Source organism: Elgaria multicarinata, chromosome 2 (assembly GCF_023053635.1).
Source record: "Elgaria multicarinata webbii isolate HBS135686 ecotype San Diego chromosome 2, rElgMul1.1.pri, whole genome shotgun sequence".
Taxonomy (NCBI): domain Eukaryota; kingdom Metazoa; phylum Chordata; class Lepidosauria; order Squamata; family Anguidae; genus Elgaria; species Elgaria multicarinata.
In genome coordinates, this window is record NC_086172.1 from 160,285,218 (window position 1) to 160,297,366 (window position 12,149).

The 12,149-nt window shown below is 38.5% G+C and overlaps 1 protein-coding gene across 1 annotated transcript in view; it reads right to left on the minus strand.

Moving 5' to 3' along the window:
• The window catches only part of ATG2B (autophagy related 2B), a 64,498-nt gene that overhangs the window by 17,808 nt on the left and 34,541 nt on the right, over window positions 1-12,149 (minus strand). The window contains exons 20-32 of the mRNA XM_063118016.1: window positions 11,877-12,049; window positions 11,472-11,622; window positions 10,234-10,430; window positions 9,077-9,157; window positions 7,853-7,959; window positions 7,604-7,696; window positions 6,680-6,750; window positions 5,616-5,692; window positions 5,108-5,278; window positions 3,798-3,939; window positions 2,141-2,343; window positions 1,597-1,823; window positions 885-993 (exon numbers count right to left, since the gene is read on the minus strand). Coding sequence (XP_062974086.1) covers window positions 885-993; window positions 1,597-1,823; window positions 2,141-2,343; window positions 3,798-3,939; window positions 5,108-5,278; window positions 5,616-5,692; window positions 6,680-6,750; window positions 7,604-7,696; window positions 7,853-7,959; window positions 9,077-9,157; window positions 10,234-10,430; window positions 11,472-11,622; window positions 11,877-12,049 — 1,802 coding nt within the window. The remainder of the gene's footprint in view (window positions 1-884; window positions 994-1,596; window positions 1,824-2,140; window positions 2,344-3,797; window positions 3,940-5,107; window positions 5,279-5,615; window positions 5,693-6,679; window positions 6,751-7,603; window positions 7,697-7,852; window positions 7,960-9,076; window positions 9,158-10,233; window positions 10,431-11,471; window positions 11,623-11,876; window positions 12,050-12,149) is intronic.

The following is a 12,149-nucleotide window of genomic DNA, read 5'->3' on the forward strand; positions in this document are numbered from 1 at the left end:
GCAATCTTTAAAAACCAACAGAGTTGATATGCTGAAGATACTTAATGAAGGCCATAGTTTCTTCCAATTAAAACATAACAAGCTAATCATTGTATTATTGTAAATCATAGAGTAGTAGAGTTGGAAGGGGCCTATAAGGCCATCGAGCCCAACACCCTGCTCAATACAGGAATACATATTAAAGCATCCCTGACAGATGGCTGTCCAGCTGCCTCTTGAATTAATACCCCTAGTGTGGGAGAGTCCATGACCTCCCTAGGTAATTGTTTCCATTGTTGTACTGCTCTAACAGTCAGGAAGTTTTTCCTGATGTCCAGCCGGAATCTGGCTTCCTGTGACTTGAGCCCGTTATTCTGTGTCCTGCACTCTGGGAGGGTCAAGAAGAGATCCTTGCCCTCCTCTGTGTGACAACCTTTCATGTATTTGAAGAGAGTTACAGCCTTAAACACATCATTGGCTAAGTTCTACAGCGAGGTGGTCCTCAAGGGCTCTCCTCTCCCATTGTATTATCTTCCACCCTCATCTCTGAACCTGAGTCAGAGGCTTCTCTTTAAGGTCTTTCAAGTCTCAAGCAGTGGAAAAGGGAGGCCAGCAGAGCACATGGTGGCATATATGGAAACTGCCCACACAGCACACTGAAATTTGGTTGATAGCTCTCCTCTTGTAAGTTCAAAAGTCATACAATTGACTTCTATGGCTGAAAAAGATGGGAAGTGACTGAGACACTACTTAAATGTTGAAGTTAGTGGGAAATGGCTATTTAGCCTCTTTGCTCTCATGGGACCAAATAAACATCTAATAATAACTTGGGCATAAGGGGTCCCCATCTGTTGCAGAGAAGTTCCAGAAACAACCAATTGTAACCATTTCATTTACTCTCTTACCTTACTTAACTGTATTTCCATCAAGAAATCTGGGTTCCTTCCTTTCCCCCCACAGGCTGTGTTACGCCCATGCCTTGTTGGTGTGTGAGAAGGAGAGCTCTGAGGACTACTAGGAAAAGAGGAGAGATATTATTTTTCTATTTAAATGGAAAGTTTGATTCACAATAGCTCATTCATTACTCAATAGTGCTCAGTCAGCTATGTTAGACAAAATTTCACAATTGAATTTTCCTAGTAAGAAAAGAAACTAACTGAACTTGTTGCCACTATTTCCCAGAATATATTTTAAAGAGCTGTGCAGAGCTATGAAAGGAATAACACAATGGGCAGATGTTACATAACTATTAGAAAACTGTGAACTGGCTAAAAAATCCCTTTCACAATAGACTTATCTTACTGTAAAGATGAAGCCTGCCTTTGACTTTACTAACACTATCCACAACTGTCAAGGAAACCCTAATTTAAACACACACACACACACACACACACACACCATGTTTAGTAGATAACTTAAGCAGCCATTCTGCACTCATTCAGATGCATGTACTGGGGAAAGTGTTTGAGATGGTACCTATGCCCCAGACAAAATGGTACCCATTTATGAATGAATTGACTTTTTAAAAGATGCATTAGCCCATCCATCTCTTTGTTTTAAAGTTCAATTCACAGCTCCTGTATAAAAAGATAATGAACTGGGACATGAAATACTTACATGTAACTTTTAGCTGGAGATGTAGGTGGCACATTCCCAAAGTCCTTTCCCCCATAAAGGTGCCAAATAAGCGATATTTCTTTGACAACGTAACGCACCAATGGGACAGGAAAACGTAGTGGCGTTTTGCTTGTGTCTGTCTTTTTTGCTGGAAGGCTGAAATGGTTCTCTTTTATCAGGATTGCATCATCAACCATTGTTTTCACTACTGGCTCTTCTTCCTTATCCTAAAATGTTACAGGATATTAAGGATATGCACTTTAAATGCTTCCTCCCACCCTCTCACTATTTAGATGTTTGTTTTCATGTGTCAATTATTTGATTACCTTTTTAATTACAAAATGGCATTAGCCTTCATAGGCAACAATTTAATTCATTGGAACTGGGGAAAATAACAAGGAAAATTTAGTTAAAAGCTGACTAAGGGTACTTCTAGGTGAGGCTTTCATTTTGCATTTATGCAATAATTGATCAGTAAATAAATTAATCTATGTTTCTCAAAATGTACTTTTCAACTTCTTATTTAAGATTAGGAATTTCTTACAGAGACAACAGCTTTTGGTGCAAAAAGAATACAGAAGTCATCATTTTCAGAAGGTACATCTCCTATAGCTTCATTAATCATATTTGGGGTGAATGATGTATAGGTGGGGCTTGGCTCTTGGGAGAGATTCCCACTTTCATCAGGAAACAGGAAAAGGTCTGAGCAAGTTGGTGCTGGTGTTTGGGTCTTTTCATCCAAAATTCCTGAGAAAAGAGAAACAAGACATTTGTATAGAAATATTTTCATGCAGCCTACAAACTGCATGCAGCCTACAAATACATTGGCTACATTCAGACATGGTAAAGCATGGTCCTCTGGCAGGCTGCAATGAGATCACAAGTTCAGTGTTTGATTAACCATAGTTTAATATGTCATCCAAACAATAAACTCTGGTTATTTTTTACTAGGATTAGTTGAAACAAACAAGTTTCATGAATTATGGTTTGCAGTTCATTTATTTATTGCATTTTTATACCGCCCAATAGCCAAAGCTTGTTACAACAAAATATAGTTGTTTGTCCTGGCTTACGAACTTCTTCTGCAGCTGTGCCATAGGAGGGGGAACTCAAAAGTCCGGAGGGAGGTTAGGCTCATTCTCATAACGCAGAAACATCCCTGAACAAGGCCTATATGAAACAATCTGACTAGTAGTCCTGTGTGTCAACACAAGTGTACCTGTTATGTAGGTATAACATACTTAGCAATCCTAGATTTGATTAACTGTAACCAGGGATACATGTTTATCTCATAGGTAAAAATAGTCAAACGTCAACCTCCAGAATCAGGAAACACAACACTATTTAGCGTAAATTAAGTTTCAAACACTGCCAAGTTAGTCTTCCGAATGGCATCGAATTTCACAAGATGTCCCATGTTTGCCACTGCTTACATTTTTCAACCTGAATTGTGCTAACCAACCACAAATACACTTCACCATGCCTCATTGATGTAGTATATATATTATTCATTGTATATACATCTGTAGCATCACCTGGGAAGTAAGTATGACACAGTGCTCCAATACAAAACACCAAACAAGGTCCCTTAAGGGCTGCCTTCTCCTAAATGAGCCTACCAGTTCAGATCTTTTGCATATGCTCTCCTTCATCTCCCACCAACATCTGAACTGCATAAGCTGGGATGCAGGAGAGGGCCTTCTCAGTTGCCATGCCTAAGCTTTGGAATTCCCTTCCTAGAGAGGACCATCTCATTCCCTCTTCAGCTGCCTCCAGACATAGTGTAAAAACTTGATTGTTCTGACAAAGCATTTGATTTTCTAATTGGTTACATTATAAGTTACAATTTTAATCTCCAGATTTTCATTTGAAGTTATATTTGCATTTTTCATTTTTCTTTATTGAAATTGTAATTTTATTGCATTTTGTTGTAGCTACTTTATTTTTGTGAGACGCCTTCAGCATTTCCATGGGAAAGACAGAATATAAATACTTTAAATATATAAGGAGCTGAAAGTAGAAACATATTTAGCTAAAGGTATGAAAGTAGTTAATACTTTCCTCCAGTATTAGCAGATCACTACATTAAGCATGTGAAATGTAAGCATAATGGATTGTATTTAAAGAGTTAATGTGGATTCATGTGGTAGCGTATTTAAATAGCATCCATTTGAAAATAAGAGAAATCTGGAAATATCTACCATTGGCTTGTGGTTTAGCGGGGGAAGTAAGGTGCTGGATTTCAATCTCTTCCATTGCATCACTCATTAAATCCCGTAAAATCTGTTGGTCAGCTTCAGCAAGGATTGGCCCTTGGGAAGGTGGCCGGCTAGAAACATCTGCCTAAAAAACAAAGATTACATGGATTAAAATTTATACAAACTCAGGACTATTCCCGATAAACCCCTGATGCTATGATTTCATGGTAGCTTTGTTATCAAAATGCTGGGCAGTATCCAATCCTTCCTGCATGCTAGTGGGACCCGCAACTAGTGCCACAGTAAGCCAACAGTTCCAAGGACAACCAGAAACGAGTGAAAACACTCATTTGTACAATGGGGCAGGTCAGTGAAGCTTGCAGACGGAAGCTCCGGTGACCTGTCCTGATCCAGGAAAAAACTTCATTGCTTGTTTCCAGGGTTGCTTTTTGAACCACTACTTTCAGTTGTAGGAGCCTCTGTGTCTCGCTTGTGCAGCAGATCACCTGGCAGCACAGAAGCAGTACTGGATATTGCCCATTGTTTCCAAACTTTATGAAGGAGATCTAGACAATAAACCTTGTTCAGGATGCCCTGTTGATTCAATGTCCAGGCTCAGAAGTTAGCCAAATACTGAAGCTTTGTAACAGGCCAGCCAATGTTCCCAGTTGATCTGTTTTATTTATTTCATTTCTAAACCACCCAATAGCCAATGTTTTCTGGGTAGTTTATGAAACAAAACTTAACACCATAAAATTAAAAACATAATATAACCCACCCATTTGAGAAGCACAGCGTTATTTCTTCTCATGCTTAGGAAATGAACTGGGTCTGTAGCTGTTAACCGTATACCAAATATTTCAGAAAATCTGATTGTCCAAACATATTCTGTCAGGACATAACAACATTTGAAACAGTTCAGTCCATGCAGGACTAAGATAGAGAGGAATGAGGTTCAGGCTGAGATGATAAAGATTTTCTGATAGTGATCTAAGTGTTAAAATGTTCAGTGAAACAGTTACTTGCCACATATAAAAACTATCCATTATTAAAATACATAATCAAACAAGCATGTATTTTAAGAAAAGAAGCAGAAAGAATTAGAAGAATAGGCTAAAACAAAACATGAAGACAAATTATACTATAAAATGTCAGTGTCCCCCTTCATCACAAGACATATTCCTAAGGACACTAAAAACATGCAGTAGTGGTATTTGTTCCTGAAAGCTCTGTCTCAGTCAATTTTTCCAATTTTGGGGAACAAAGGTGATGATGGTTGAAAGAGGAGAGCTGGGAGAGATGCCTTTGCATACCTTAGCATTTTGTTTGGTCACTCCAGACGTAGTCTCTGTCTTAGTAGGTGGATTCAAATCACCATAACTTGCAATATACTGGATAAGATTCATTAATGCAGCACAAGAATCTGAGCACGTTCGAATGTGGATCACATCACTGGAACAATGTAGCTCAAAGCGTGGTTTACTCTAGGTGACACGAAGTAGGTCAAAATCATGTTTCACACCAACACAAGTTACATTGAGGACTGATTTAAGAAAAGTGTATAATAATGAATCCAAATGCATGTTTTTAGAAAATGACCCAGTACGTTTGAGAGCCCAAGTCAATGAGAGCCCTACTGAAATGAAGTCTCACCCTGATTCTACCTTCATTTACTTGGAAATTAATTCCATTATTTTCAGTTGAACATTTTCCCAAGTATGCTCAACATCAAAACATCAAACCTTTACATTTATCACGATTTAAAAACAAGAAATTAACCACACAAAAAGTAGCTATCATTATTGCAATTTAAGTACTTACTCTCTCCACATCAGATCCAAGTTTCACTGCCCTTATGGTCAGTTCCAACAGTCCCATGTCCATAACTCGAACATAATCTTAAGAAAAGAAAGTAACTATCAAGTAAACTGCTTAAATGTCGTTGACAGAAAAATAAGCAGATGAATCAACGACATAAAAAAGGACCCTCTCTAACTGCTGTTTTGATGCATTCTGGCTGGGAATGATTTTAGTGGACAATTCTGACTTGCATTCCTATGGTCAACTTTATGGACGTGTCCTGATAAATCCTGCATTTATTAAAATATTGGAAGGAGGATGGCTACCTAAGAACAGTCATGCTGGATCAGACCAAAGGTCCATCTAGCCCAGTGGTTCTCAACCTTCCTAATGCCGTGACCCTTTAATACAGTTCCTCATGTTGTGGTGACCCCCAACCATAAAATTATTTTCGTTGCTACTTCATAACTGTAATTTTGCTATTGTTATGAATCGTAATGCAAATATCTGATATGCAGGATGTATTTTCATTGTTACAAATTGAACATAATTAAAGCATAGTGATCACAAAAACAATATGTAATTATATATTGTGAAATATTTATTTCTAATTACAAATAAATGAAATGTCTCGGTTCCTAAGACCGTCGGAAATATGTGTTTTCCGATGGTCTTAGGCGACCCCTGTGAAAGGGTCGTTCAAACCCCCAAAGGGGTCCCAACCCACAGGTTGAGAACCGCTGATCTAGCCCAACACTCTGTTCACACAGTGGTCAACCAGGGACCCACAAGAAGGACACGATGCAACAGCACGCTCCCACCTACGTTCCCCAGCAACTGGTGCATATAGGCTTACTGCCTCTGACACTGGAGGCTAATGTATCGTTCAAGAAAATTAGACAACACACTTGCATCTATGAAATGAAGAACTACAAACATGTTTTTGCCATCATGCTACATCAGACAATCATGCCCAGTTTACTACAGCCTGCTAACTGCATCTGCTTAATATCGTAGCACCTTTTAATATCCTTACTGCATACTTGAATTCTAAGGGTTCTTTTCAAAAATTAAAACCAACTTACCTCTTTGGAGATTCACTGTAACAATATTACACTTGTCAGACAAGTGCAAAGCAGCTTCATCCAAGATTATTCTATAGCAGGAAGATTTTTTAAAAAGTGAATTGTCTACTTAGTATACAAGCAAAAGATGTTACAAATCCATTTTACTAATTCTCCTCAAATTACTGACTGGTTTTGGTAAATCTGTTGTTGATGGCAGTGTCAAGGTTGTTGACCTATGCAGTCTAGACTACAAGTGGAACTTAAGGATTTTATCTCTCCACTATGAAAACATAATTTATGAGGACTTCTCGGCAGTAGTACTTTGCTGGGGGGGGAAATCTCATGGGATTACCAAATTAAGTTTTAGTATGGGCTCAGCAGCTTTCAATCCATGTATTTTTCCCTTATACTACTACCCACAATTCTTTTCCCCAGGGACCAGAAGAAATGGAAGGAGAAGTTTTAGGTTAAAAAAAAAAACTATTTATGTATTCATTCAAGTTTCTAGTCCAGACTATTGTAGAAGGCCACCACAGATAAGCTAAAAATATAAATCAAAATGCCATGTGACCATCCCATGCCTTTCCTCTGTTTTTTATTTAGCACTTTCTGTGCCAATATACCCCCATGCTTTTTACAAATGGGAAGTTTAAAAAGCAGTTGGAAGTATACCATAGCAAGCTGCTAGAAATAAAGGTACACATGCTTACGGGTGTATTACACAGAACCCTGGATCGTGGCTATAACAAATTAAAATCAATTAAACTAGGGTAAACAATTGATTATACATACCAATGGCCTTAAATCATTGACATAAGCATAACAGATAAAACTTTGTTAAAAGCTAAAATCCCATTCTTATACCTGGTTTGACAACATTTTCATAAGTGTTGAAAAAAAGAAAGGCTAAGTGAGGGTTTTATTACATTCTTAAAACTTTACCTGAGAGTAGAAGATGATTTATCTAATGCCACGCTACTCGAGATGCTAAATGTTTCAACAGTAAGGAGTGATCTAGTTGGCAAAAATAGAGGCCTGCCGAAAAAACAAAAATAAAAACATTATTCCTAACATGCTGGGTAAGAAAGTGTTTCAGAAATTCAGGTCACCATAGCTGAAATTTAAAACAAATGGTTCGATACATCAATTGCCATAACAGACTGATAAAAATACTTTATTCATTTAACTTACCTATAATTCAGAGCGCAACTCCAGAGATGGACGTGAAATGTTGTAATAGAGGCTGGAGGATTATATCCCAACACAGGCTCATCAGAAATGTTCAAAAAATACAAAATCTACAATTACAAAAACGTAAAAATAGGGCCCCTGTATTCTAGTCAAGTAACATCAGCTTTGAAGTCATTCATGCATTTCACAAAATATGCTAGCAGCCGGGGAAACGGCCAGACAAATAATTATGTCTTAGGTTGTGAGAGGAAACATTCTAAGCTAGGGGCAGTATCCAGTGAAGTGTTTATGCCCTCACTGACTCCCTTTTGTAAGCGGCTCCCAACATTTACAGAACAACAATTTAGCTCTTCTGGGGCAACCGGAAATGAGCAAATATGCTAGTTTCTGGAACACGGCAGGTCAGCAAAGATTCCATAAAGCAGCTCTGCTGATCTATCCCAACTCAGAAATGAGCATTTCCACTCATTTCAGGGCTTCTTCTGGGAAGCATTAATGCTCCGTTGCGCAAGCAGTGGATGCTGCTTGTGCAACGGAAGCAGCAGGAACTACCCACTTGTGCAACAGAATCGACGAGGGCGTACTGCCCTATGAGCCCACCTGATCTCAAAAGGAGATCATCCCACTTGGTGGGTGTCATAATGGAGAAAGTCCTCCTCCACACCACAGCCAAGTGAACATTAGTAGACCATAGTACGGTAAGCAAGGCCTCCCCTTCAGAAGGTAAAGGCCAGGGCAACCTGTACAAGAGATGGCAATCTCTTACAGAATCTGATCTTGGACTGTTTAGGGCCTTATAAACTATCCTGGACTGTTTAGGGCCTTATAAACCATCAGTAACACCTTAAGATTAGAACATAGGAAGTGCCGTGCTGGATCAGACCAAGAGTCCATCTAGTCCAGCACTCTCTTCAAACAGTGGCCAACCAGCTATCGGTCAGGGATGAACAAGCAGGACATTCCACCAGTCCATTTTCTGTATGTTCCAACTGACATTCAACATTCCAAAGCTACTGTGCATACTCTGTCCTCATGGGGCTGTTTTTGGCCCCATTCATTGGGGGTGGGCATTAAAAATATGTTTTTTTTTGTACTTCTGCAAACCTGGTATTTCCTCCCTCTTCTTTCTCAGTGGTCTTATTTTGGCCCCAAACTTGACAGCACTCACACTTGAGTCTGCTAGAATGATCAGTAATAATAACAAAAATTGGCAAATTAACGTACCTGTTCATACCAGCTTAAACCTGAAGGAAGTACTCTATGCTGCAGAGTGGCTCCTCTTACCCCAACAGCAACTAAAAACTCCTACAAAATCAAGTAAGTTTGTCATCAAATATTTTGAGTTTATAAAGATATAACTTCAAATGAAAGGCTTTTATTCTGTCCCTCTCAATAATAACACTTAGCATGCCGATACTAGTAATAATTACTATTACTAATTTAGTAATAGATTACTAAAATGATCTCCAAACTGTAGGTTCAAGAGAACGTTCACGGCATTGAAAAGTCCTGTGCTCTATGTAAATATAGTGAATAAGGTACTCATACTATGAACAATTTGCAAGTAGATTGCTCATATTTGCACAAATGTTGATGTCATGGTTTTAAACAGGGTTAATGATGGATATTATGTCAAATCATAATGCATACTTTTCAGCTTGATTAACCAGAGGATCTGGACAAGCTGCCTAGAAGTTTAAGATCTACCTCCTGTTCTCTAGGTCCTCCTAGACCTAGAACAGTGTGAGCAGCCAAGAATTAGCTTTGGGTCTGCACTTGTTCCTCCCTCTGATGAGCTTTGGCTCAAATCCTGATGAGCAAAGCACACATTAAAGCATGGTTCACCAATTCAGGTGAAACAGAAAAAAATATATGGTTTAAAGACAGTGTGGATAATTCCCCCCCCCCCCTTACATGGGATACAAGTGGTAATGGTGGCCACACTCACTCACATACACACAAACACACACCGGGATAGAGGCAGTAAAGCTTTTTACAGCAGGGAAACAGCAATCCTGATGAGATTGCTAAGGTGAGGCAAGGCCTGAGCCCCTCTCTCCTGTCTCTGGCAATTCTGATTAAAAAATGGAAAGCACAGGAAATATTTATGGAAGAACAGCATTCAGAACAATAATTGCCTAGTGTAAACAGTGTGTTTTGCTGCTGAAAGACATTCTTTAAACAAGATTCCTTAAAATAGTTTTAGCATCCTAACCTAAAGAGTCACATTTCAGTACCAAAAGAAATCAATATTTTACATTTTAAAGAACTGTGTTGGGAATAGGCAAACAAATCTAGCTAAGGGATTTGGGGACAGAGATGAACACATGTAAATGCTTTTATGAGAAATATATAAAGAAATTGCTTTTTAAATAACAAACCTTTGTATTGGTCTCTGACTTATTTGACTGTATCTTAACTGCAACAGACAACATGCTTAAGCAGTCCACTCCCACACCATCTGAAGCTTTATTGAGACCTTCTTCTTCCGAAAAATAGATAGTAGGTTCTAACCAATGAGGATGTGTTGCATTTGGTAGCCTTATTTCAGATGGAGACACAACCCCTTCCACTACACCTGCAGAAAGATAACTTTACATTCAGACAGTCCTTCAAATTAACTTGGAATTTAAGAAGAAAGACATTATTTTACTCTAAAACTGGCCAAGGTCAGCTATATCCTGTCATGGAAAACTGTGGGGAATACTTCTAAAATCCATGGGGAATGCTTCTAAAATCCATTTATCTAAATATTACAGCTTGCCAATGATCAGCATTTTTGCTTCATATATTAACAAAAGAAATCGGGGAGCAAAACTTCAGCAAAAATTTAGAGCAGTGCACTTCAGTTGATGTTCTCTTCTGAGCACCATTTGCAGACATCGAGCACCGTCTTCTTACTGTCTGAATGGTTAACGGATGGTCTTTCAAGGGTGGAGGTACTTGTGAAAACTATCTATATGTAAATTCTGAATTGGCCCCTTCACCCTCTTGTTACTGGCATAAGCAACATGATTATCTCCTTGGTCATCCCATGCAAACCAAAAGCTCCTAGTTCTGATACCTTCACCTAGTTAGGTTGTCATGGTATACAACTGGATTCATATACTGGAATGGAGAGAAACCAATGATTTCAAAGAACCCACTGTTGGATATAAGAATACTGCCACCAGAGGCCTGAGAAAAGTAATTAGACAAATTCACAGAGGAAGGATCAACCAACAGTTGTTGTCATGATAACCAGGTGGAACCTCCATGTTCAAAAGAATCTGCTGATCGGAGACAAATAATTGGGTGTGGTCACTGCTTTTGTGCCGACTCTAACCTTCCCAGAAGCATCTGAGAATATACAGTTAAAAGCAGACTGCTGAACTGGATAGATCTTTGGTCCCAAACAGTGGCATTCCTAGTTTTTCAGTTTGGAATATCAACCTAGAATATGGAGTAGCTTCGGATAACTCTTCAACTTGCAAGACCCACAAACCCTTTCAATTCTGTGTCAAGGTATTTAATGACTTCACTAGGTTACAGAAAGGACACATTCTCTCCTGTTTCACCACCCACCTTTTCATAGACCTGAACCCAAAGCTATACCTTTGCTGACATTTCCATTTCATACCTTGATGATATAAGCTGAGACTACCAGAATGTAGACAGATATAATGTTTGTCTTCAAAGCCTTCATACTTTGTCACACAGAACAATGAACCACTACTGAATTCAAACCAAAATTCTCCATGTTTGTCTTCAGATACACTCCCATTATCCTGCTAGAGAAAGAACAAGGAAGATATATCAATAACATGTACATTTAGTGGTTTGGGACTTCGTGAGAATGTTTAGTGTTATTCTTGACAACATCTGTCTGCTTAATCCACACCATAAATAAAGCAAGTTATTTAGAAAAAACAAACCCCAACAACGTAGCATACTACCAAAGGTCAGCATACTGAAATAGCAGCTTATACACTATAGCAATTCTAGTTCTGGCCATGAGACGTTTCCACCAACCTAAAAGTCTCACCTTTATATCTGTGAATATCGACACTAATCCATGGTTAATATTCAAAAGAACTGAGAGAAAATTCTGTGTGTTCCTATTTTGGGATTCAATTTTTTTCTTCCTCCTTGAACAGTAGTTTGGATCGAGAGTAGAATAATATTGCAACGTTTCTTCCTCAGAGCCACTCTCATCATCTACAACAGCAATAAAATATTTAACCATGTATATAAACATCTTAGCAAATGAAGTCTAGATAACTTCTTTTAACTTTATTTTTAAAGTACCAGATTTAAA